At 42.2% G+C, this 24047-nt stretch overlaps 1 protein-coding gene across 5 annotated transcripts in view; it reads left to right on the top strand.

Annotated features, from left to right (window-relative positions):
• The window catches only part of VAV3 (vav guanine nucleotide exchange factor 3), a 308707-nt gene extending 300524 nt beyond the window's left edge, over positions 1 to 8183 (top strand). For all 5 annotated transcript variants that reach the window (XM_089686619.1, XM_089686621.1, XM_089686620.1 and 2 more), the window contains 2 exons: positions 4428 to 4579; positions 6223 to 8183. In XM_089686619.1, coding sequence (XP_089542745.1) covers positions 4428 to 4579; positions 6223 to 6264 — 194 coding nt within the window. In that variant the 3' untranslated portion in view covers positions 6265 to 8183. The remainder of the gene's footprint in view (positions 1 to 4427; positions 4580 to 6222) is intronic.
• The last annotated feature ends 15864 nt before the right edge of the window (positions 8184 to 24047 follow it).

Here is a 24047-nt window from a genome sequence, read left to right as displayed (position 1 = left end):
ACCCTATTGTCCACAGTTAAAGCGATCATATGGGTGCGATTCTGACTTGGTCTTGATTTCTAAAATGGTGCAAGACTATGCAAGTCGCACCTCAAGTTGGAATGACATTTGAAGTTGGATCAGTGTGACCGAGACCTTAATGTTTTATAAGCGTGTTATAGATGAAATTATGTTCATCTGGAAAGGTAATAAACATACTTTGATAGATTTTATGAATGGTCTCAACAGCAATGATAAAAAAATTGTGCTCACATATAATTATCACTCCACTAGTGCTGTATTTTTTCATTTAAATCTGTTTGTTTAGGATGGTAGGATTTATACCAGAATTTCAAGGAGACCAATATAAATGGATATATTTCCCTCACAAGTTGCTGTCACCCGTCTTGGTTGTACCATGTACCAATAGGCCAATTTCTATGTATTAGGTGAAATTGCATCCATGAAAAAGCTTTTTTACAACAATCACAACTGTTGGAAAAGAGATTTGTGCAAGAAAGATATAATGAGCAATATTTACATAGAGAAAAAAAAATGCTTAAGCCTTGGGCTACTCTAAAAACAAGATCAACATCTAGCCTAATCTTCCAAGATAAGCCATCCTTCATATACAAATATGCCCCAACTGTGCCAGTTAAAATGGCCAGGAGTGTGATTGGTCCTCCAACGTACAGTATCTGAATAGGGCTGTTACCTTTTGGATACAGTAGGTTTCTTTGGTTAGGTAATATAGTCAATAAAAATTAGAGGAAAAGAAAACACTTTGAGGTTTTTACTACCAAGAGGAAATACAATATCAGCGATTTTATAACTTGCAATAGGTAAGGTGTTGTGTGTTTTCTCCAGTGTCCCTGTGGCATACAATACATTGGCTTCACCTGGAGACCATTGGGGTTCCACATTAGAGCACATATATATATAATAAAAAATGGTTATAAGGGGCATTTGGTCTCTAGATATTTTGCCACCCCCCTATGCCAAGGACTCCTCCCTTTGGTATATATAAAAGATACAGTATTGGAGTGGGTCAACTGGAAAAGGCATTCAGACAAAAAAAAAGACACGATGGTATGCACTTTTGCTAGATACAGATATTGTTTCTTTAGTGATTTGTAAAGAATGGAGATTGCGGAGTTAAGTAGTCATGGTGACTGTAGAGTAATAAATATAACATCAATTTTATGGGTATTGTTTTTAATATTTTTTATATTCTTTTTATTAAAATGTATATATATATTGATAATTTTATTGTGATATTAAAAAACTTAAATATCTTTACTACTACATGTTTTATATGAATAGATACATATTTAATTATTTCACAAGGTGTTAATATTAACAATATGAACTAATTGTGATAGTAAATGGTGGAATTCGATCAGACAAGTAAGTAATTGATTTATTTACAATAGAATATATATATATATATATATAGGTTCTTTCCCCAGCTATATGTCCATACAAATTCACAGACGTTTAGTTAGAGTGCTACAGGAAGTGTCAGTGGGCTGTGAGTGTGGTGATCACTGCCCTTGTGTTCCATTGAGAGCTACAAGTCTGTCTGCCAAGGTGGTAGATGGGACTTGTAGTTTATTGATTCATGGGGGGATGGGTTGGGGGTCCCCTTTGCACTACGTTACATGTTACTTGCTAAATACAGGTATCACTTATAACATGGTGCAAAATATGGAGTTAGCCTTTAAACTAAAAATACATTTTTACATTTGTCTGAGTTGCTTTTGAAGAGATTTCTCATCACTTTCTGTTCCAGGGACAGCCTTTTTACCAGACAGGAAATGAAGCAATCTCTCTAATGAATTCTCCGACAGTGGTAAAACCTGCAGGGGTTCTAACCCTTCCCTACTCTATCCAAAACAAAAAAAGCTTTGGCTATAGATACACTTTAGGATATTACAGATGGACACGCCTGTGAGCCTACATAGCAATTATACTACCTTGTGGTCTCTCAATGCTGAAGATGGGAAACACTGCAACCACTAGACCATAAACTAGAGCATGCAATCATTATCCTTGTAAAAGTTGGCAGCTCTGTAATTGATGACCTATATCATGCTGTGTGTGTGAATGTGACTGGCGCCCGTGTTTAGGAAATTTCATTGACAGTATTTATCCCAGCCTTTTTAAACCAAGTTGGTTACTCTATAGGAGCATGCACACTTGTTTTTTTGTCAAATATTAACAATTACTGTGAACAATCCAAAACAAATACCATCAGGTAAAAAAAACTGATGGAAGATGATGACTTCTAGGTTTAAAACGTTTAGTTGATTCTGCATTGTGAATACTTTCCTACAACAGAAGAAACAATGGTCCTACAGTTATAATCTATGGTTTGTTTGTGGAGATGTGCGTATTAGGTGTGCCTGTGTCAGGCATAATGAGAATGCTTTAACAAAATGAATGCATGTAATATACAGTTCATTTTCAAATGCATGACATCATCTCCTAATAACTATTAATCCAGTAAAGTATATTCTGTTCTTTGATAACAGAATGTTGTAATGATCTGATATGGGTAGCAAATCAAATAACTAATATTATTTTAAACCATACCTTGCATAAATTACAAGGTCTGCTTATATTGCAGCCCCCCTCCCCCATGTAAAAACATTAAGGATTCATTCACGCTTTTGCAGTACATTAACAGAAACAAGTTAATGTACATTATGTTGAGCATTATTGTATGTTGTGTTAGGGCAGCCCAGTCATTTGAATAAGTTCCGCGGGACACTAAAACACATGCAAGAAAGAATAGCACTACAACGTGCATTTTCAGACTATGCGGTAATGCACACATTCCCACAGTACACAGATTTGCTTGGAGTCTTAGTGAAAAAAAGGAAAAATACTGAAACAAAAATATGAAAAAATTCACCTTACTAGTTGGCTTATGACTGCTTCATGTAATCAGCAGTGATGTCATCATCTTGGGATCATAGGAAGGCTCAGGGTCAAAAATCTCATGAGAAGAGGCTCCAGCACGGTGTAGGAGCACCTTCTCATAGGAGAAATCCATAGGAGAGTTCTCAGGCCCATTCACATCACCCTCTCCTAGGAGAGGTTGCTGTGTAAGATTTTTCTAAATTATTTAATGTTTTTTTCTGCTTTCATTCAGCATTTTTATTAGGTGGAATGTGGAGGGTGGATGGGGTGTAACTGAAAAATAAGTGGACTTTGCATTTTTTGCAAGGTCCACTCAAATGAACCTATCACAGACCTGGCCAGCTTATTATGAGTGTATGGTAAAAAGTGACATAAGCAAAGGGTGTCTGCAGTGAAAACCACATGCCAAAATTATTAGTAGATTCAAAGATTTAGGCGGATAAAAGATATAAATCTCACATTTTTTGGTTAAGTCCTCCTCTGTGGTCCCTTAACTTGATGTGTAGCCTATTTGACAAGTAAGGAGGACTACTAGGCAGGATCAATGTAGACTTTACAGGAGCGTTTGTCTGCTTATTACCAAGTATCTGTCACATGTTCCTCCAAATAATGGGTATTTCCATTGCTCCCAGTGGTTTTCAGAGCAAAGAAAAGTTATTCTTTTTCTTTGCCTATTACTTGGAATACAGTTTAATTATCCTACATACATCGCTTAACAATGGCAATGTGTTTGACAAGTCATTGGGCTCATAGGTGAATTGTAAAAAAATGCTCTGTTCTAAAACAGCTACTCAAATAGAAAGGGTTCATTTAAAAGCATATACAGATGTGATGCATCTGTCATTTTTTTTATTGTTAGATTTTTTTGGTAATGGGGGCTGCCAGAATACCCAAGCAGTGGCTGCATCTAATTAGATTGGAACTTTGCACCTGGCCCCTTTGCTTGGGAGGGGGCTGACCGGGCCATGCACTAATCGAATTTCAACTAGTTCATCAGGAGCCAGCTAAAATTCAAAGTATGGCCAGGTTAACACTTTCTTAGTACACTGCCATACTAGTCAAAAAATTACAACACATGCCCTTGATTTTAAGGTATATTTGTGTAGATTCAACATTGTATGCAAATTGTAACTAACACATACATCTTATTCTCTGTCTTCCGTTTTTTTTTTTATCATTAACAAAATGCATCGGTTGTATTCCCTTTAGTAAAGCATTGTGGTATATTTTGGCACAATATGACATAATAATTACAGATAACCTCCTTTGCGTGACATGGCATTGGCGCATTCTCAGCAAATAAGGATATCATAGAGGTTTCTTGTTTACCGTCAGCTTGCACATAACAGCCTAGTTTCATAAAACTGTTAGGATGTAGTTCCAGTGTAAACGTGTTATTTTATTAGAAAATACATTTTGTTACCATAGATTTTGTTATCATTGCTGTCCACATGGCAGATTTGAATAGTCTAATGCTTGTTTTCATAATTCTTTCTCTAATTCTATTTTCTGTGTTCTTCTAGTCCTCAATCCTAAGGTTCTAGGTATTGCCATTGCTCGTTATGATTTTTGTGCCAGAGACATGAGAGAGCTTTCCCTGTTCAAGGGTGATGTGGTGAAGATCTATACAAAATCAGGGACGAATGGCTGGTGGAGAGGGGAATCTAATGGAAAGGTAAGGCAGCGGGAGAGGTTGTAATCCAGTAGGGTAGAACCAATCAAATTTCTAGACATGAAAACAACTTGATAAAGGACATATGTAATGAAAGTGGTCCTGATTTAAAAACAAAATACACAAAAACAAGAAGAAACCACTATAAATATTATTGGAACATCATAGACTATGATATTTGTACACTTATCTTCATTTAATATTTGTATGTACTGTACATCATTCATTCTTGTTTCTGTCTGATAATGTACATGGAAAATAGCTAAAAGCTGTCAAATACACACAGGGGCTTAATATATTAAAGCTGGAAAGTGCAAAATCAGTCTCATTTCTGCCTAGAAACCAATCAGCTTCCAGGTTTTATTGCCAAAGCTTAATTGAACAAGTTGAAATTAGAAGTTGATTGATTACTGTAAACAACTTCACCAGATTCTGAGTGCACAAGTTTTAGTAAATCTAGCCCACAGAGCCATTAGGGAAAATCCCATTTTCCTTTTAATTAGACTGATAATAGCTATCTCTATTTTATATCCATTTGCTGGGACATTTTTCTCCATATTTACTGTTGTTTAGTGTCTCACTAACCTGCCTGATCAATAAACTTCAATCTTATAGTATTTATTTGTATATCCTGCCTATGTGTTCCTAAATGGTGACCTCAGATGACCTGTCCAACAATCAAGTGTTATCTTCAACACTCATTCTCATACTGTAATTCATCGGCCTAGTTCTTTACAGTTGTGACCTTATGGTATAGTTTTGAAATCTCTAGGTGTCTCTAAAGACATGATTTTTTAAGTTCAAACAAAAATCATAAAACTAGAGCTATTTTAGATTAGGCTGGGAAGTTATGGAACAACTTTTGTATGCTATAATTGAGATCCCAAGACTGTCATTTTTGATTAAAGCTATGCATCAATTAATAAAGTGCAGAGTTTTGAGTAGTTTTACGAGGATACTATCTCAAAGAGGAACTGAACTCTAGAAGCTATGCTCAAAAAAATGCAGGTATAGGGCAATAGACTAGTCATCAGTATTGTCTGTGGTCTGCACTGAAAGTGGATCTTTTCAGTGTAATTGACGTACCATGTGTTGTTCTGCATTGTGTCTGTATTTGGAGGTTGCCAGCTTGATAGAGACAGAGCTTTGCTTTCTCATGTTAACGTCTCCAGGAAGGAATACTACATCACCAAATCTTACTTCACATCACCAAATCTTACTTCACATCTCCAAATCTTACTTCACATCTCCAAATCTTAATCCAAATCTCTGAGACTAGCAGTCAGAGGTAGAGGTGCACATTGTACAACTATGAGGCATAGGAGTGCCTAGGCACCCTCACATAACAGGCAATGCACTGCTATTTTTCAGGAGGAATTGAAGACAAATAGGTGAATTTTTCACAGTACTGCTCAGGCAAAATATACACTTCTTCATGTTTCCTACAGTAAGCTTTTTTCAGTAATGGTTGTCTTATAAGTACCCCTAGTAATAATGCATTTGTGTGTCATGATTATCAGCTGCATTTTCAGTGAAAATTAAATTAACATGATGATTAGGAATAGGTATTAAAAATATGGTTATTCAGACAAAATTGTAAGCATCAGAACATGTAATCATGACATTCAATTTGCGTTCTGTTTCAGGTTGGCTGGTTTCCATCCACATACGTAGAAGAAGATGAGTGAATTCATACACTTGGTGGATTCCTGAAATCTTAAGGCAACAGCCCTTCAAGATCCTGTCTCCATTCAATGTGGAAAGGAGTAAATCAATATGGTCTTGGCGCAGCTTTGAGCAATCCCTGGATTTTCTATAGGACTAGTCAACATGCCGATGAAGGAGACCCCTAAGAACCATACTATACCAAACACTTGAGTTTGCAGATTATGAGTCGGGTTGACATGCAAAATTCCACAAGAGACTTTAAATTTCTGTATATAAATTGTATATAAGAGACATTTTATAAGAACAACTGTATTCATTTCCTAGTATAACAAAAAGAACATACATTAACTTATATTATGTTTGCAAATAAATAGTACTAAAACTCAAAGCCATACCCCAATAGCAGTAGCCCTGCTGCTTATTTAGCTGATTAAGAAAAGGATCCTGAGCTGATATATGGCACACCTGCCCTTTCTATACATCTTTCTTTCTATATTTCTTTCAAGTAAAGATTTTCTTGGGACAGCTGATGGTCCTTTTTTATAGTGGCCAACCCCCACCCCTCAAAAAACCCCCACAGAATTCCCTGTTGTATGAAACTCTGCATACTGATCCAAAACCATCATCAAGCAGTAGTTTTTAAAAGAAATAATGTTTTCTCCTTTTACGTGATCACACGTCAGGGTTCCTCAAGGCACTGGTGATGTAGGCCCATATGCACAGATGTCTTCTGGGAAGCCCATGTCACCACTACCCTTCCTGGAGATCTTGTTTCAAAGCTGTGAATTTTCACAAAATTTTGCTAACTCTTGTGACATCTCTGGGAAAATGTTATTTCTCCAGAGATGACATATTGCAAGAGCCAGAAGTCTGTTACACAGCGATAAATGAATTATGATTACACAATGATAAATGAAATCCTCTGAGGTTTTTTTAATTCACCCATAGATATGTTTTACTGCCTATATGTGAGGTTCTGTACATACATCAATGGCCGAGCACAGGAAAACCCGGAAAAAGAAGCTGCCCACCAATTACTTTTTTTAAAAAATGGCATGAGAGCGGGAAGCAAGAAGACAAGGGCAGGGCAAAATCAGGCACAGTGTATAAAATATGGGACAATGGTATATGTAAGTGTAACATTTTGATTGATGTGTTTTAAATGGTCTTAGCAGTTTTATTAAAAAAGGGGGGTGTGGGGGGGTCTGCTTTAGGTTTTCTGGTACAAGTTTTCATTTAACTTCTAGCTTCTGGGGCAAAATCAATATGGAATTTTAGTGAAAAGTCTATCATTCATTTTGAGCTCCCAGCATAAATATTGTATGCCCATTACTGTTGTCCATGTTCTGCAGCCCTGCTTTAGCACCAAACCAGCGTTTTTATTTATTTATTTTGTACATCCACATAGTAGTTGTAAATATCTGTCCTACATTATATCAGCAGTGGAAGTCTTTTGTGCATACACTAATCTTTGTCTCCAATGCTCAGTTCATTTAAAACAAAAGTAGTGTTGGTGGTAACAATATAAATTCTGCCATTTTCATGATCATTTCAGAAAATTGAATCATATTAATGAAATGATGAAAAACATACAAAAAGTTGCTATGGTCAACTGCATCTATTTCTTTTGTGCTGTTTTCTAAGAATTTCCAATGAAAAAACATGAAGCCACAGTGTCCATAAACTTTCAGTGTTTCGAAAACATGAAGGGACGACCTGAGCAACTAATTCTATAAAGTAGAACTGGCAAAGAGAAATTTCAAGCTGAAATCTAAGTTAAGCAAAATATAGTCTTAATGCAAGAGTCATGTGTATTCTTACTTGAATCTTGTGTCCTTTGTGTAATTCTTCCTGATTGGTGCAGTAATCCATTGTAAAATACCAGGCTTTTTGCCTGTGTGCAGGAATTTCCTGTAATAAAGACTGGCCATTGCTGCTCTGTCTTGTGCAGTGAAAATACCAAGAAAAAAAGGATTGTGGGGCGTTTCGGGTGTCACTGATGGTTTATAACATGTACAACAATTTTTTTCTTTTAAAAGTATAAAGGGATAGTATGGGATCAGGATGCTGATCGCCATATCTGAGACCAATTGATTAGTTTTGTCATGAAACCATCCCTATTCTATAACTGAAAAATGTGTCCATCAATGGAATGGACAAGACTCGACTCCTGTAGACGAGGGAAAGAAAGCAACAAGGGATAAAAAAAACTTCAGGTTGGGGGTCACAGTGGCCTTCTGGGGTTAAATTGTAGTGGTCATTTAAATGATCTGACTTCTGTTAGTCACTATATGACCCAGATTATCAATTTATTTAATTCAACTAGAACAGCACCTTTACTTCAAGAAATGCTTAAAAAACAGGTATCCAAAATTGAATGTGCTGCAAAATGTCAGCCTCAAAGAGTTGGTTACTGCTGTCCAAGATGTATGTAAAGCTCGGAGTGACCATTGGTAACTGGATGTACTGTATATTATATATCATACCTTCAGTTTGCATTGTCTTCAGCAGTACACTTGCTTTCAGTGGCCCCTGCCTGCATCCCCTCATATGGCAATCAAGGAGAGAAGGATCACACTCCCAAATAGTAACCAAGTTAAAGAGTGCAATATGGGCAGTGATATGATTGTAGAGTTGCCAAGGAAGCCCAAAACTGGGCAGTGCTTGTTATGTCAACCTGGATTAGCTCCTGTAGTTTAGCTCTCTTTGCTCCATCACGCGATTCAAACCCCACCCCATCCAGGTGCATCCCTGTTTAAACAGGAGGCTTCAGGGTGGCAGGTCTAAACTCTTCACTATTGTCAGAATTTTGCATTTCAAGAGCATTTCTGTTTGCTGGGTTACCTGGGTTCTGTACAAGTTATGTAAGTACACATGCCAGTGCCCCTAAGTGCCCACTTTCCAATACTGCTTTCAATTTAACATTATCAAAGCAATAGCAATGTCAGATTACTTCACTGCACCTTAGCTTTTTCCATCCTCCATATATGTCAGATAATTTGCCCATAATAAAAGGTAAGATCCTAACTGTACGGGGTGTTTGAAAATAGGAAATTGCATTTATACTTCTTTGCTTGCTGTCCGTGCAAACCCAAGGCCTGTGACATCAAAAGCAAACACAAGATTTGCCTTTCTGTGTTTTTTTAGAGCACCATCATGATTAAATTGAGAAAATAATTTTATAAATAAATGGTTTAGGACAGTAAGAGAAGGAGTTGTCAGTAGCACATTGTGGTGTGAACCATATAAAATGGTTATGTCTTACATTACAATTGAGTAGCTACATTGTTTTGGAAGTGTTTTACAACACACAAGTGCTTTACAGTGCATGTGTAGCTGATTATGTTTTATTTTAGTATTAGATAGCATAGGGAAGGGTTAAAACGCCTTGTTTTTTTTTTTTTTTGCTTTCTTGTTTTCCATTGGGGATATTTCCATTTATTTCCTGTGTTGGAAATGCAAAAGAAAGTGGAAGTAGAAGTTTCCCCTCAACTCCTGCTCTAAGGGCAACACTAGAATTTTGGGTTCCCTATCACTTTCTGTCTTTGACAGTGGTCACAAGGACAAAAAAAGAGAGAGTGAATCTGCCCAGCTAGAAACAACAAATAAACACTTGACAATGGTTTTAACCCTTCTACCCTTTCAAAACATTAAAAAAAAAGTGCTTTGCGTACACTTAATGACAGCACCACACAAGGGTGTTTATCTAGTACAGCAGTGAAAAGAGCAATGATGATGTGCATAACTTACAAAAAAATGCAGAAATCCATAGCAACCAATCACAAATCAATGTATCAACTAGTTACTATTATGTTCTTTTATTACAAGCCTCTTGTTTTTTTGACAACCAGAATAGTGACCTTTTACTAGGGTCAGAGTTTGATTATTTCCAAAATCTAGATTTAACTGAAAAGGTTGGGGTGGAAAGGAAGTACAGTTGTATTAAAATGAATAGCAGTTTGTTTAAAAAAGTGAGTAAAGCTCAACATTCTTATAATAGCTTTTATTTCCATACATGCAAATGCATTGGGAACACTGCACAGTCTTTTACAAAAAAAGTGAAGAAAAAGGGATATTAGGCTATTTTAAAAAAAGCAGTGTCTGCATTTTTCTTTACAAACGCAAACATTTACTGTATGAACTGAAAAATGCTTGAAGATTTAGCTTTTTTTGTGAATTACTGAACTAATATTTAGTTGTATAAGCACTGTTTCTGAGAACTACTTCACATTTGTGTTGCATGGAGCCAACCAACTTCGGGCACCTGTGAACAGGTATTCCAGCCTAGGACAATTGCACTACATCCCACAATTCCTATGCATTTCTTGGTTTTACCTTAAAAACAGAATTTTGTCACCCATGAACCAACGCATGGTCTTAAAATCTAAAGATTTAACAAATATCTAAGCTATAACTACCCCAAAAAAATAGCCAAACAACACACACCACAAGTTTTCTATTGGATTAAGATCCGGGGATTGGGCTGACCACTCCATAATGTTAATCTTGTTGGTCTGGAACCAAGATGCTGTTTGCTTACTGGTGTGTTTGGGGTTGTTGTCTTGTTGGAACACCCATTTCAAGGGCATGTCCTCTTCCGCATAAGGCAACATGACCTCTTCAAGTATTTTGATGTATTCAAACTAATCCATGATCCCTGGTATGCGATAAATAGGCTCAACACCATAATATGAGAAACATCCTCATATCATGATGCTAGTGCCACCGTGCTTTACTGTCTTCACAGTGTACAGAGTCAAAAAGAACATTCTTGCTTTCATCAGTCCAAAAAATGTTGCGCCATTTCTCTTTAGGCCAGCCAATGTGTTCTTTGGCAAATTGTAACCTCTTCAGCATATGTTGTATTTTCAACAATGGGACTTTGCGGGGGCTTCTTGCAGATAGCTTGGCTTCACATAGGCATCTTCTAATTGTAACAGTACTCTCAGGGAACTTTAGACTTCCTTTGATCACCCTGGAGCTGATCATTAGCTGAGTCTTTGCCATTTTGGCTGTCTTCGATCCATTCAAATGGTAGTTTTCAGTTTTCCTTTTCCACGTCTTTCTGGTTTTGGTTGCCATTTTAAAGCATTTGAGATTATTTTAGCCTAGCAGCCGATCAGTTTCTGCGCTTCTTTATGTTTCCCCTCTCCAATCAACATTTTTCAAAGTCAAAGTACGCTGTTCTTCTGAACAATGTCTAGAATGACCCATTTTACTCAGATTTTCAGAGAGAAATGTGCTATACCCAGCATATACAACATTTGCTGCCTTCATCCTTAAATAAGGGCCACCTGTTTGACACCCGTTTTTTTTACAGACTGAATGACCTCACTAATTGAACTCCACGCTGCTATTATTTTGAACGGTTCCCTTTCAATTAGTGATTCAGTTACACAGAATCAGCAGCATGCATGTTATTACTGTTGGGTCTGTTGGTTTTAAATTACTCTGCTATACCTACTAGTAAATTATTTTCCATGTAGAAATATAATTTATACCAAAAACAGTGATTGATCTGGTTAGTGATGTTGGACTGCTATTATTTTGAACACAACTTGTATATACAGTACATATGGGAGTTAGGATTTTTGGTACTGGCATTGTCTTACCAACTACGGACTCTTTTACATGGTCGGCAAGGAGGTAGCAAAAACAGGCAGTTGAGCAGTGGTTTTACATCCCCCCAGACTGCCTACCTAAATTATAACATGCACACAGAGAAGTTCTTACACATGCCATTTAACTCAACTTTGACAGGTGGCAAACTCACTAATTAAGGTCAATTGAACTGTGCTGCAACCTCTTCTGTTGAACCAACAGTTGCAGCATCATATTTAAATACAAAATCCAGCTTTGGATAGAAAACAAAAAGTAATCAAGAGGAGGCAGGGTCCACCATGGATCGCTTTTCAGAGGGGCAATAGAGTCTGCTGCCCAACTAAACAAAGCCTAAGAGGTATGCTGGAAGATTTATGTGCCTTGCTGTGTCCTCAAGTGAACGGTTTATATTTAAGTGTTCTTGCATGGCAAGACCACTTACTGTTACCTCACATATATATTCTTATTATTATAGCCAAATTTACCACCCTAACTCCTCCCACAGTTTTTACACTACATAGACAGTAATATACCAAAACGTGCGGATTGTTCCCGATTGGTGTGCTATTACTTTGTGGAACGTTTCGCCGAATGGTTCATGAAATATCAGCATTTTTGTGCTGACATTGGTCCCATAGGAATGAATGGCGGACTGTTCAAAACTAGAGTGGGAGCTGACAAAAGCTAGAGTGTGAGCTGAAAAATCAGGACATGATTTCTAAACTGCCATCACTCCCTCATTTGCTTACTTGAATCTACACAAATCTTATATCAAAACGTTCGGCTATCCCTGCTGCCACTAACAATGTCCACGGCTAAGCCGTAGTCCTGATAGTTTTCACAATATGACCATTTGTTTGCAACTCACGCCACCCATTGACATTCATTGAAACTCCACTCTAGCCACCTCAAATTTGATGGGCAATTTCTAAACTGTGACTGTGCCTTCATTTTTAATATTTCAGAGACATACTATGCATCAAAATGTAGGTCTGGGTCTTGTGATCCTCACAGTATAAAGCTCTTCAGTGTAAGATAATTGTTAAACTACAACCGTTTGAAGATGGCAACCGCCAGTGAAGTGAGCAAGTTGGAGTAGTTTGTTTTTAACCGCTCTTCTCTGCCCTTGCTGTAGAGTGAGTTGTCATAGGAACCCAGGTGTGTGAGCAGGCAGCAGAGTGACAAGCCACTCTACCCAGTTACTCCACCCACTCCAGTTGTAGACTGCTGGTGGAGGCAAGAACACTTCACACAATTTCCCCAGAAATTGTAGCTTTTCTAGTTTCTAATACCTTTCTGTAAAACATTTTTGACAGTTTTCATAAAGTTTGACAATAGTAGAAAAAATAATTCTTGACAGTTCTCAGCCCCTATCAGTCTTATCCTTTAAAGGACATTGTTTAAGCATGTCATAACACACTGAACGTTTGCATTTTCCCTTAGCTTAGTGAGTGAGGTGAAAATTCACTTTGCAAAACTACCCAATCAAGAGCAAGGAAAATAAGAAACGTGTGCTTGTATATGACTGGATGATGGAAGTCAACATAACTTTACCTAATTTGCTAAACTAAGGGAAAATGGCCTTGCAAAGTGAACAGTTTACTTGCCTTTACTAATTCAACCCCCTTGTGTCTAATCACACCTGACCAGAAAAACTGCTGTCTGTAGAATCAGAACATCCTTTGTTAAAATGTCAATAGAGAAGAAATTGTACAAATGTGAAAAAAACAATAAATAGCATATATATATATATATATATATATATAACTGTGATAGGGGTATCAGCCTCCCCCTATAGAAAAGCATTTTTATATATGCTCATATTGTGTTCCGAACATTTCATGTCAAACTTTGTCAGCAGGTCAAGAAGTGAGAGTAAATATCTTTAACAAAACTTAAGATAGCAATTAAAGCAGTATTAAACCAAAAACCAAAAATGTAATATATTGTAGCTTACCAATCATTAGATGTGGTGGCTGTATTAGTTTTCTTTTTTAGGCTTTTTTTCTTTGCATTTTCTCATGACAACCTGTTCAGTAACATACCTCCTGTATTATACAGATACCCCTCTGCATGAATGAGCACAGGGTGGCAGATTTAAGCAGCAGCATTGTCAGTCTGGGAAGGAGAAGAGTGTTAGAAGTACTAGCAGATTTAAATACACTACCAAATTGAAGCTGAACTCCAGCTAATATGTTATAATCAATTACAGCAGTTTTTTTTCCTTTTGGGATAAAGGTTTTACATAAATAAATAAAAGTTGATCATTTTAAACTCCCCTGTCAATGTTAAATGGTCTGTCTCATCCCTGTAACTGCAGAAGAGCTTTTCTGTTGAAAAAAAACCCCAGACCTACAGGCTGGATCTCCAAATAAAAATAGAAGATGGAAAGACCAAAAATAGAAACTAATGCAGTCATTACTGCTTTAAACCTTGTCAGGGGTTCTAACCCTTCCCTGCTATCTAAAACTAATAATGAAAGTTTTGGCTTAACATATACTTTAAGACCCAACATAAATTTGAAAAGTGGGGGTGGTTTGCTTTTAATTTCTGTGCCATTCAGTAGGGGGACCCCCAGTACATGTTTTAGGTATGCTCACTTACAAAATTGTGAAAATACCATCTTTTAAAATCGAATTGCAAGATATTGCTGGTTTCATCCTACTTATAGCCTAAAGCTAGCCATACACAGCCACAAACATCTATAGAGTCAACTGAATACCTGAACAGTGACTGCATCTGATTGGATTTTTTCACCTTGCTTCTTTTGGTTTTTCATTTGACTTTTGTCAAGCTGGGTGGTAATGACAGGGCCACCTACAACCAACATTTTGACTGATTTAGCAGGAATAGGCCAATCATTTAAGAAGTGTATGACCAACCAAAGAGAAGGGCTTGCTACAAAGGCTGAAGCTGGTTACATGATGTGTTTGCATGACACTCAGTAGGCATTACACCGGGAGGCGTTCTGCTGTCAATCAGCTTTATGTGCAGAGAAGAAAGGCAAAGGTACTGATGTCAGTGTAGCATCCTAACCTGAAAAGTGAACGCTCCCAGGGCTGACTTATTCTCATTCCAAGCTGTGTCTCGACAACTATCTTGGTAGAAGAGGTGGGTTTTGTTTCTTCATGTCAAACCCAGAGTAACATAACACTACACAGGCAACACTGGTGGGAGGTGTCAGGGTCCGCCGCGGCTCCGTCCCCGGCGCATGCGCAATAGCGACGGCTCACGCCGGGACACAGGCACCAGATCCCGGCGGGCCGCGGCTGACAGGAGGCCGCGCATGCGCAGTAGGAGGCGCGGGCGCGCCTTGGGCTGCCAATGACAGCCCGGGGGCGCGTCCTGGGTGGCCAATGACAGTGCAGGGCGCGATATTTAAAGATGCCCTGCACTGTCACAAATCGCCGCAAGGTCTGACCTGTTACCTGTGCCCTGTGATTGTGACCCAGATTGTTTGACCTTCTGCCCGCTCCTGCCCTGACTACGCTGCCTTCTCCTGTGATTGACCCGGTTTGTCCCTGACTACTCTGCCTTCTCCTGTCCCGACCCCCGGCTTGTTTGACCATTCCGCGGACTGACTCCGGTAACTGACCCTGCTTGTCACCTGACCACTCTCTGCCTGCCGTCTCTGTACCTCGCCATTCCCCACGGTGACAACCGCCGGTTTATCCTGCCTGGTCCTGCCAGCCTCCTCTCATCTGGCTCTATTCTGTCCTACTCTCATCCCCGGAGGCTCCCTCTGCCACTGGTGGTGTTGCTCGAAGGTCGTGACCTGGTCCTGGTTCTGCTCCAAGTCCATCCCCACCATCAGGGGCCCTGGTGAAAACGCAGACCGGGACTTAGACTCCATGCTCCGGGTGATTCCGCCTAGTGGGCTGCCAGAGGTACCACCTGGCGGATCCGTAACAGTACCTTGCGGCCAAGACAGAGTCAGGAAGAGGCCCGCCCTCCCTGGAGGATATCTGCCAGCATCTGGCGACCCTAACCCAAGCAGTCCAGACTTTTCATACTCGATGCTCCCACCTTGAGGACCGCATGGAGATGTTAGTCACACTTACATCCCCGGCACAGAGCCCGAGTCCCGCAGCTTCTCCTGGGGAATCACCTGCTACCCCAGCTCCCGGAGCAGGGGCCGCACCCCCTACTCCCGAATCCCGCGTTCCCTTACCAGAACGCTTCCGTGGAGACCGAAGCCGCTTCAGGGCCTTCCGGAATGCATGCATCTTGTTCTTTGACTTGCAGCCCCGCACGTTCACCACCGAGACCGTCAAGGTGGGGTTTATAGTCTCTCTCCTTCAGGATGAGCCCCAGGATTGGGCTCATCGTCTGATGGAGAATCGCGACCCCCATCTTGATTCCGTGACTGAATTTTTTAGAGCCATGGCTATACTATATGACGACCCTCAGCGAGCTGCTTCCGCAGAGACTACCTTGTACTCTCTGCGGCAGGGTCGCCGGGCAGCCGAGGAGTATGCGTCTGAATTCAGGCGCTGGATGGGGGACACCCGATGGAACGATGCGGCATTATGTCACCAATTTCGCATCGGGCTATCTGAGTCACTCAAAGACGAGTTAGCACGGGTAGGCCTACCTGACTCCCTAGAGAAGCTAATCGAGCTGGCCATACAAATTGACCGCAGACTGAGAGAACGCCGGCTTGAACGAAGCAACCAGGGTCAAAGGGCGGCTTGGGTACCATCGAGGGGAGTATTCCCGCCCACAGGAAGCACTACCCGGAGCTCGAAACCTGGGGACACCTCCGAACCCATGCAACTGGGACTGGCTCGGTCCACATTATCGGCCGAAGAACGCCAGAGAAGACTATCACAGAACCTCTGTCTGTACTGCAGAGAAGCTGGCCACCGGGTGCGCTCCTGTCCTGCAAAAAAGTGTAAGTCCACTTCTAGTTTTTTTCCTTTATCTGCAGAAAGGGGTGATCAGTCAAGTTATCTGGCAATACCTGTGTCTTTACAGCTCCCCAGAAGAACCTTGACGGTGACAGCTATCATAGATTCGGGGCATGTAGCTGCTTTATCGGTCTCACGTTTGCTCACCAGCAAGGGATCCCTCTCCAGAAAGGGGGGCTGAACATCTTCCTGGTGGATGGGTCTAGCTTAAAATTGGGAGTGGTGGATCAGGAGACACCCCCTATTTTCACCTCGATGGCTGATCATCACCAGGAATTCCTCCGTCTGGACGCCATCGCGTCACCCCTTTTCCCAGTCATTCTGAGGCTTCCTTGGCTGCGAGCCCATAATCCCCAGATTGACTGGGAGAAGGGAACCGTTCAGTTTCGGTCCACATATTGTCTGAAACGTTGCCACATCTCAGGGCCTGTGGCCCCCCAATTACTCCTGTGCATGGATGGGGATACAGATCTGTCCCAGGTTATTCCCCCGGCCTACCACGACTTTCTGGACGTGTTTAGTAAGCGAGGGGCAGACACACTTCCCCCACACCGATCTTATGACTGTCCCATAGACCTCCTACCCGGATCTGAAATTTCTTTCGGCCGTATTTTCCCTTTATCGGAGCTTGAGTCAGGAGTTCTGAGGGAATATATAGACAAAAATCTTTGGAAGGGGTTTATTCGCCCTTCCACGTCCCCAGCCAGTGCCGGCCTATTCTTTGTAGAGAAAAAGGACAAGACACTGCGGCCCTGTATAGACTACCGCGACCTGAATAGGATCACGGTGAAAAACCGCTACCCGTTACCCCTGGTTCCCGAGCTCCTCCAGAGGTTAAGGTCCGCTATGGTTTTTACTAAGCTAGACTTACGGGGGGCCTACAATCTAGTTCGTATCAGGGAAGGTGATGAATGGAAGACGGCCTTCCGTACGTGATACGGACACTTTGAGTACCTGGTCATGCCGTTCGGGCTCTGTAATGCTCCGGCCACCTTCCAACATTTTATAAACGACATGTTTCGTGATTTCCTTGATATCTTCATGGTTGTCTATCTGGACGACATCTTAATCTTCTCGCCCTCACTGGAGGCTCATCGAAATCACGTGACGTTTGCGCCAACACAGGCTATACGCCAAAGCAGACAAATGCTGTTTTGAACAGCATAAGATCACGTTCCTGGGATTGGTTCTCTCCCCCGCGTAGGTCGTGATAGACCCCCGGAAAGTCACGGCAATCCTGGATTGGCCGATACCCACCGATAAGAAGGGTGTGCAGCGTTTTATCGGTTTTGCGAACTTTTATCGAAAGTTTATCAAGAACTTCTCCGGCCTGGTCTCCCCAATCACGCAACTGACTAAACAGGGGATCCGCTTTAAGTGGTCTACCGAAGCACAAACTGCTTTTGAAGTTCTCAAGAAACTTTTTACCTCTGCTCCGATTCTCAGTCACCCCGATTCTTCTCTCCCATACGTGTTGGAAGTAGACGCCTCAGAAAACGCGGTGGGAGCGGTCCTGTTCCAAAGGAACGGCACCAAGGAGCTACTACATCCTGTAGCATTCTTCTCCAGGAAATTGACACCTGCCAAGCGAAACTACGACATCGGAGATCGGGAGCTCCTGGTCATAAAGACTGCCCTGGAAGAATGGCGGTACTTGCTGGAAGGAGCTACACACCCCATCCTGATATATACCGATCACAAAAACCTGGAATATTTGAGGACGGCCAGACGACTGAAGCCACGCCAGGCGAGATGGGCTCTTTTCTTTTCCCGGTTTATCTTCCACATAACTTATCGACCTGGCTCTAAGAACACAAAGCCGGACGCGCTGTCCCTCATGTTTGATACACCAAGACCTGACACGATCCTACCATCCGGAAAATTCCTCGTCCTACAGACGGAACTCCGCTCCAAACTTGTTGACGCTTCCGTGGGACTACCAGCGCCGCCTGGAACGCCTCTCCTGAACCGCGAAGGGTTATTGTGGAAGGAGGGTCGGATCGTAGTACCCGAAGGGGTCCAAACCATGGTCCTGGGCCACTGCCACGACCATCCGATGGCGGGCCCTTTCGGAGTTACGAAGACCCTGGAACTTCTGCAGCGCTCATTCTGGTGGCCAAACATGGTCAAGGACTGCGAGCGCTACGTTCAGACTTGTCCTACCTGCCAGAGGAATAAACCCTCCAGAAGCAAGGCCTGGGGATTGTTGCGCCCATTGCCAATTCCAAGGAGGGCCTGGCAAATGATAGCCATGGACTTCATTGTCGAACTCCCACCATCTCAAGGCCACACTGCCATATTTGTGATTGTCGATCGCTTCTCTAAGATGGCCCATTTCGTACCCCTGGAAAAGACACCATCAGCGCCGGAAACTGCACGAATATTTATCAAGGAAATAGTAAGACTACATGGAGTTCCCGAGGATATAGTATCAGATCGGGGAGCTCAGTTCACTTCAAGGTTTTGGAAGGCCTTGTGCGAAGCATTGGGAATCAAGTTGTCACTCTCGTCCGCTTACCATCCCCAGACCAATGGGCAAACAGTGAGGACCAACCAAGTATTAGAGCAATACCTCAGATGCTACATGTCCTACCTACAGGACGACTGGCTGATGCTGTTACCATCAGCGGAGTTTGCCTACAACAACTCGAACCACTCCGCTACGGGGCAATCCCCGTTCTTCACCAATTACGGTTACCATCCAACATTTCTTCCCGATCTCATGCCGGAAAGCTCAGTACCTGCATCTCAAGACATCCTAAATTTCCTTTCCACCAATAACAAAACGGTTCAAGAGGCCATCACGAAAGCCCAGGAGGACAGCAAGAAGGCATTTGACAGGAGAAGGGGGGAACTGACGCTTCAACCTGGAGATCGGGTTTGGCTGGCTACTGCCAACTTGAAGATGCAGTGTCCATCAAGGAAATTGGGACCGAAATTGGTTGGCCCGTTCCAAGTCAAGCGAGTCATCAACGAGGTGGCTTACGAACTCGAGCTGCCGGAGACTTTCAGGATTCACCCGGTGTTTCATGTGTCTCTTCTGAAACCGGCCGCACCGGACCCCTTCCTGGATCGGGAATCCAGACCCCCTGAGGCAGTCACCATAGGTGAACAAGAAGAGTACGAGGTAGAAACGATTCTCAGTTGCCGTAGGAGGGGAGGCCAGACACAGTTTTTGATAAAATGGAAGGTTTATGGTCCTGAGGAGAACTCATGGGAACCCATCCAGAATGTTCACGCTCCCAGGCTCATCCGGGAGTTCTTTCGTAGCCACCCGTGGTGGAGAGATCAGTGGGGCTCCCGGAGGGTGCCCGTAGGGGGGGGGGCAATGTCAGGGTCCGCCGCACCTCCGTCCCCGGCGCATGCGCAATAGCGGCGGCTCACGCCGGGACACAGGCACCAGATCCCGGCGCCCCGCGGCTGACAGGAGGCCACGCATGCACAGTAGGAGCCGCGGGCACGCCGCGGGCGGCCAATGACAGCCCGGGGGCGCGTCCTGAGCGGCCAATGACAGTGCAGGGCGCGATATTTAAAGATGCCCTGCACTGTCACAAATCCCCGCAAGGTCTGACCTGTTACCTGTGCCCTATGATTGTGACCCGGATTGTTGGACCTTCTGCCCGCTCCTGCCCTGACCCGGATTATCTGACTACACTGCCTTCTCCTGTGATTGACCCGGTTTGTCCCTGACTACTCTGCCTTCTCCTGTCCTGACCCCCGGCTTGTTTGACCATTCCGCGGACTGACTCCGGTAACTGACCCTGCGTGTGACCTGACCACTCTCTGCCTGCCGTCTCTGTACCTCGCCATTCCCCACGGTGACAACCGCCGGTTTATCCTGCCTGGTCCTGCCGGCCTCCTCACATCTGGCTCTATTCTGTCCTACTCTCATCCCCGGAGGCTCCCTCTGCCACTGGTGGTATTGCTCGGAGGTCGTGACCTGGTCCTGGTTCTGCTCCAAGTCCATCCCCACCATCAGGGGCCCTGGTGAAAATGCAGACCGGGACTTAGACTCCACGCTCCGGGTGATTCCGCCTAGTGGGCTGCCAGAGGTACCACCTGGCGGATCCGTAACAGGAGGAATGATCAAAAAGAATCAGGACAGGTGGAGGAGGCACAGGTCCGCATCCCCCCAACCCCCAACGATGCTTTCTGCACCTTCTCTTCAGTGTATGCCACCATGGCAAGCACTAAAAGTGACTGCCACTGAAAATAAATTATCCCCTGGTTTCCCATACTTTTTGAGCTTTACTGCTGTATTTACCTGTAAGTGTCCACAGACAAAGGAAATATAGTTACATAGTCTGGCTGAAAAAATACAAAAGTCCATCCAGGTGAACCATAAAAAAAAAAAGTTATAATCCTACACCCACAGTTGATCCAGAGGAAGGCAAAAAACTCAGCAAAACATGATCCAATTCGCTCCTGCAGAGGAAAACATTCCTTCCTGATCCCCCGAGAGGCAATCGGATATTCCCTGGATCAACGTTATCTATAAATATTAACCAGTTATATTCTGTGTTTCCAAGAAAGAATCCAGGCCTTTTTTAACGCAATCCACTGAGCTGGCCAGAACTAACTCTTGAGGGAGTCTATTCCACATTTTCACAACTCTCACTGTGAAGAAACCTTTCCGTGTTTGGAGATTAAATTTCTTTTCCTCCAGACATAAAGAGTGCCCCCTTGTCCTCTGTGATGACCTCAGGGTGAATAGCTCTACACCGAGTTCATTATATGAACCACTGATGTATTTATACATGTTGATCATATCCCCCCTTAATCTCCTCTTCTCAAGAGAGAATAAATTCAGTTCCTCTAATCTTTCCCCATAGCTGAGCTCCTCCATGCCTCTTAGCAGTTTGGTTGCCCAAAATACAAAAATATATAAATATAAAATTATCAATTACAAATTCAGTTTTTAGCTTATTTTGTTGCCCTAGCCTGCTGATTTGCCCAAAGCACTGACTTTTGAGTGGCTACAGTAAACACAGTCATGTAGAGGGGACTTTGTTATTGCATTTGAACTTATTGTGGGATGCATTGTTAACAATAGAGTTTCATGTTATACAGGACATCTTATATGAGATACAGCAAAATCTGAAGCGTAAACCTATTCATATGAATCAAACGCTCTAGCATTCTAATTATTTTTGAGATGAAAAAGAAAACAAAAGCATACGATTCAATGCAGTTGCTTACTGAATATGCAAGAGATGAGCAAACATTTTGATTTCCTCTAACTCCTTACGGCTGCGTTATCAATTATAGACGCCAACAGGACAAAGCGTCAGCATCACGGATGGGATGTCAGCAAGCGTGAAATGATATGAAAGCAAAATGAATGGTATTTAGTGAGCAGAACAGCCAATCTAAAATGAAACCTCTTTTGACAGGCTGACACTAATATATGCTCTCTTTGCGATTTTACATAATATAAAAATGACATGCAGTTATTAAAGAGAGACCTAAACTTGCACGCATAATGACTGTCGTTTCTTCAGTGCGACGTGTGTCCAAGAAGGGTAATTTTCCTTTTAACAAAACAAGAATTTTGAAATAGTCTACAGTGCCCTATAAGAAAGAACAGTGAACTCAAGCAAGGGAGCATACAGGAAAATTATAGGGTTTTGTGTGGAGGTGGACATGTATGTATAAATGGTAAGAATAGGGTGGGAGATAGCACATAGTGTTACATAAGCCATTTAACGTAAACAAGAAAACTGCAGGTCCATACGTACTGACAGATAAAAATAGATATGAAATCTATGTATGTTAACTGTTTTATTCCAGGTCTAGTCATAATGGTTTTCATGTTCTTGCTTCATGGTTTTCAGCCTTTAAAAAAAGCTTTCTTTGAGATGAACTCTCAAGCTGGAGCTGAGGTTCTGGAGTTGGATCAAAGCTTGAGCTGAGGTTCTGGAGTTGGATCAAAGCTTAAGCTGCAGTTCTGGAGCTGGAGCTCTGCTGCCATAGAGCTGGGGGTGAAGTGCTTGAACAAAGCTAGGACTGAGGTGCTGGAGTAGAACTGGGGCTGAGGTACTGGAGCAGAACTGATACTGAGGTGCTTGGAGATGAGCTGGGGCTGAGGTGCTGTAGTACAGTTGGTGCTGAGGTGCTGGAGCCTTGCTGGGGCTGAAGTGCTAGAGAAAATCTGGGTCTGAGGTGCTGGAGCAGAGTTTGGGCTGCGGAGCTGGAGAAGAGCTCAGGCTGAGGTGCTGGAACAGAGCTGGGACTGAGGTGATGAACAAAGCCTGGGGCTGAAGTGCTGGAACAGAACTGGAACGGAGGTGCTTAAGAACATTTGGGGCTGAAGTGCTGGAGCAGAGCTGGGACGGATTGGCTGGAGTTATGCTGGGCCTGAGGTACTGAAGCATAGCTGGGTCTGATGTGCTAATGATGGAGCAGAATTGAGGCTGATGAGCTGGAGCTGAAATCACAATACAACCAAGCTTTTAAAGTGTCTCTAAACCCACATTAATAAAAACTATCAATAACAAAATGTGGTCCGCTATCTCATCATAAATAGAACCAAAAGTTACATACAGGTAAATCTCAAAAAATTTGAATATCATGCAAAAGTTCATTTATTTCAGTAATGCAACTTAAACGGTGAAATTAATATATGAGATAGACTCATTACCTGCAAAGCAAGATAGTTCAAGCCGAGATTTGTCATATTTGTGATGATTACGGCTTACAGCTCATGAAAACCCCAAATCCACAATCTCAGAAAATTAGAATATTGTGAAAAGGTGCAATATTCTAGGCTCAAAGTGTCCCACTATAATCAGCTAATTAAGCCATAACACCTACAAAGGGTTCCTGAGCCTTTAAATGGTCTCTCAGTCTGGTTCAGTAGGAATCACAATCATGGGAAAGACTGCTGATCTGACAGTTGTGCAGAAAACCATCATTGACACCCTCCATAAGGAGGGAAAGCCTCAAAAGGTAATTGCAAAAGAAGTTGGATGTTCCCAAAGTGCTGTATCAAAGCACATTAATAGAAAGTTATGTGGAATGGAAAAGTGTGGAAGAAAAAGGTGCACAAGCAGCAGGGATGGCCGCAGCCTGGAGAGGATTGTCAGGAAAAGGCCATTCAAAAGTGTTGGGGACTTTCAGAAGGAGAGGACTGAGGCTGGAGTCAGTTCTTCAAGAGCCACCACACACAGATGGATCCTGGACATGAGCTTTCTTTTGTCAAGCCGCTCCTGAACAACAAAGAACGCCAGAAGCGTCTTACCTGGGCTAAAGAAGAACAGACCTGGTCTGTTGCTCAGTGGTCCAAAGTCCTC

This window comes from Staurois parvus, unplaced genomic scaffold (assembly GCF_062004578.1).
Source record: "Staurois parvus isolate SC_StPar_1 unplaced genomic scaffold, SC_StPar_1.0 ptg000402l, whole genome shotgun sequence".
NCBI classification, from domain to species: domain Eukaryota; kingdom Metazoa; phylum Chordata; class Amphibia; order Anura; family Ranidae; genus Staurois; species Staurois parvus.
The sequence above is the reverse complement of the archived record's forward strand: the minus strand, read 5'-3'. Positions and strand labels throughout refer to the sequence as shown.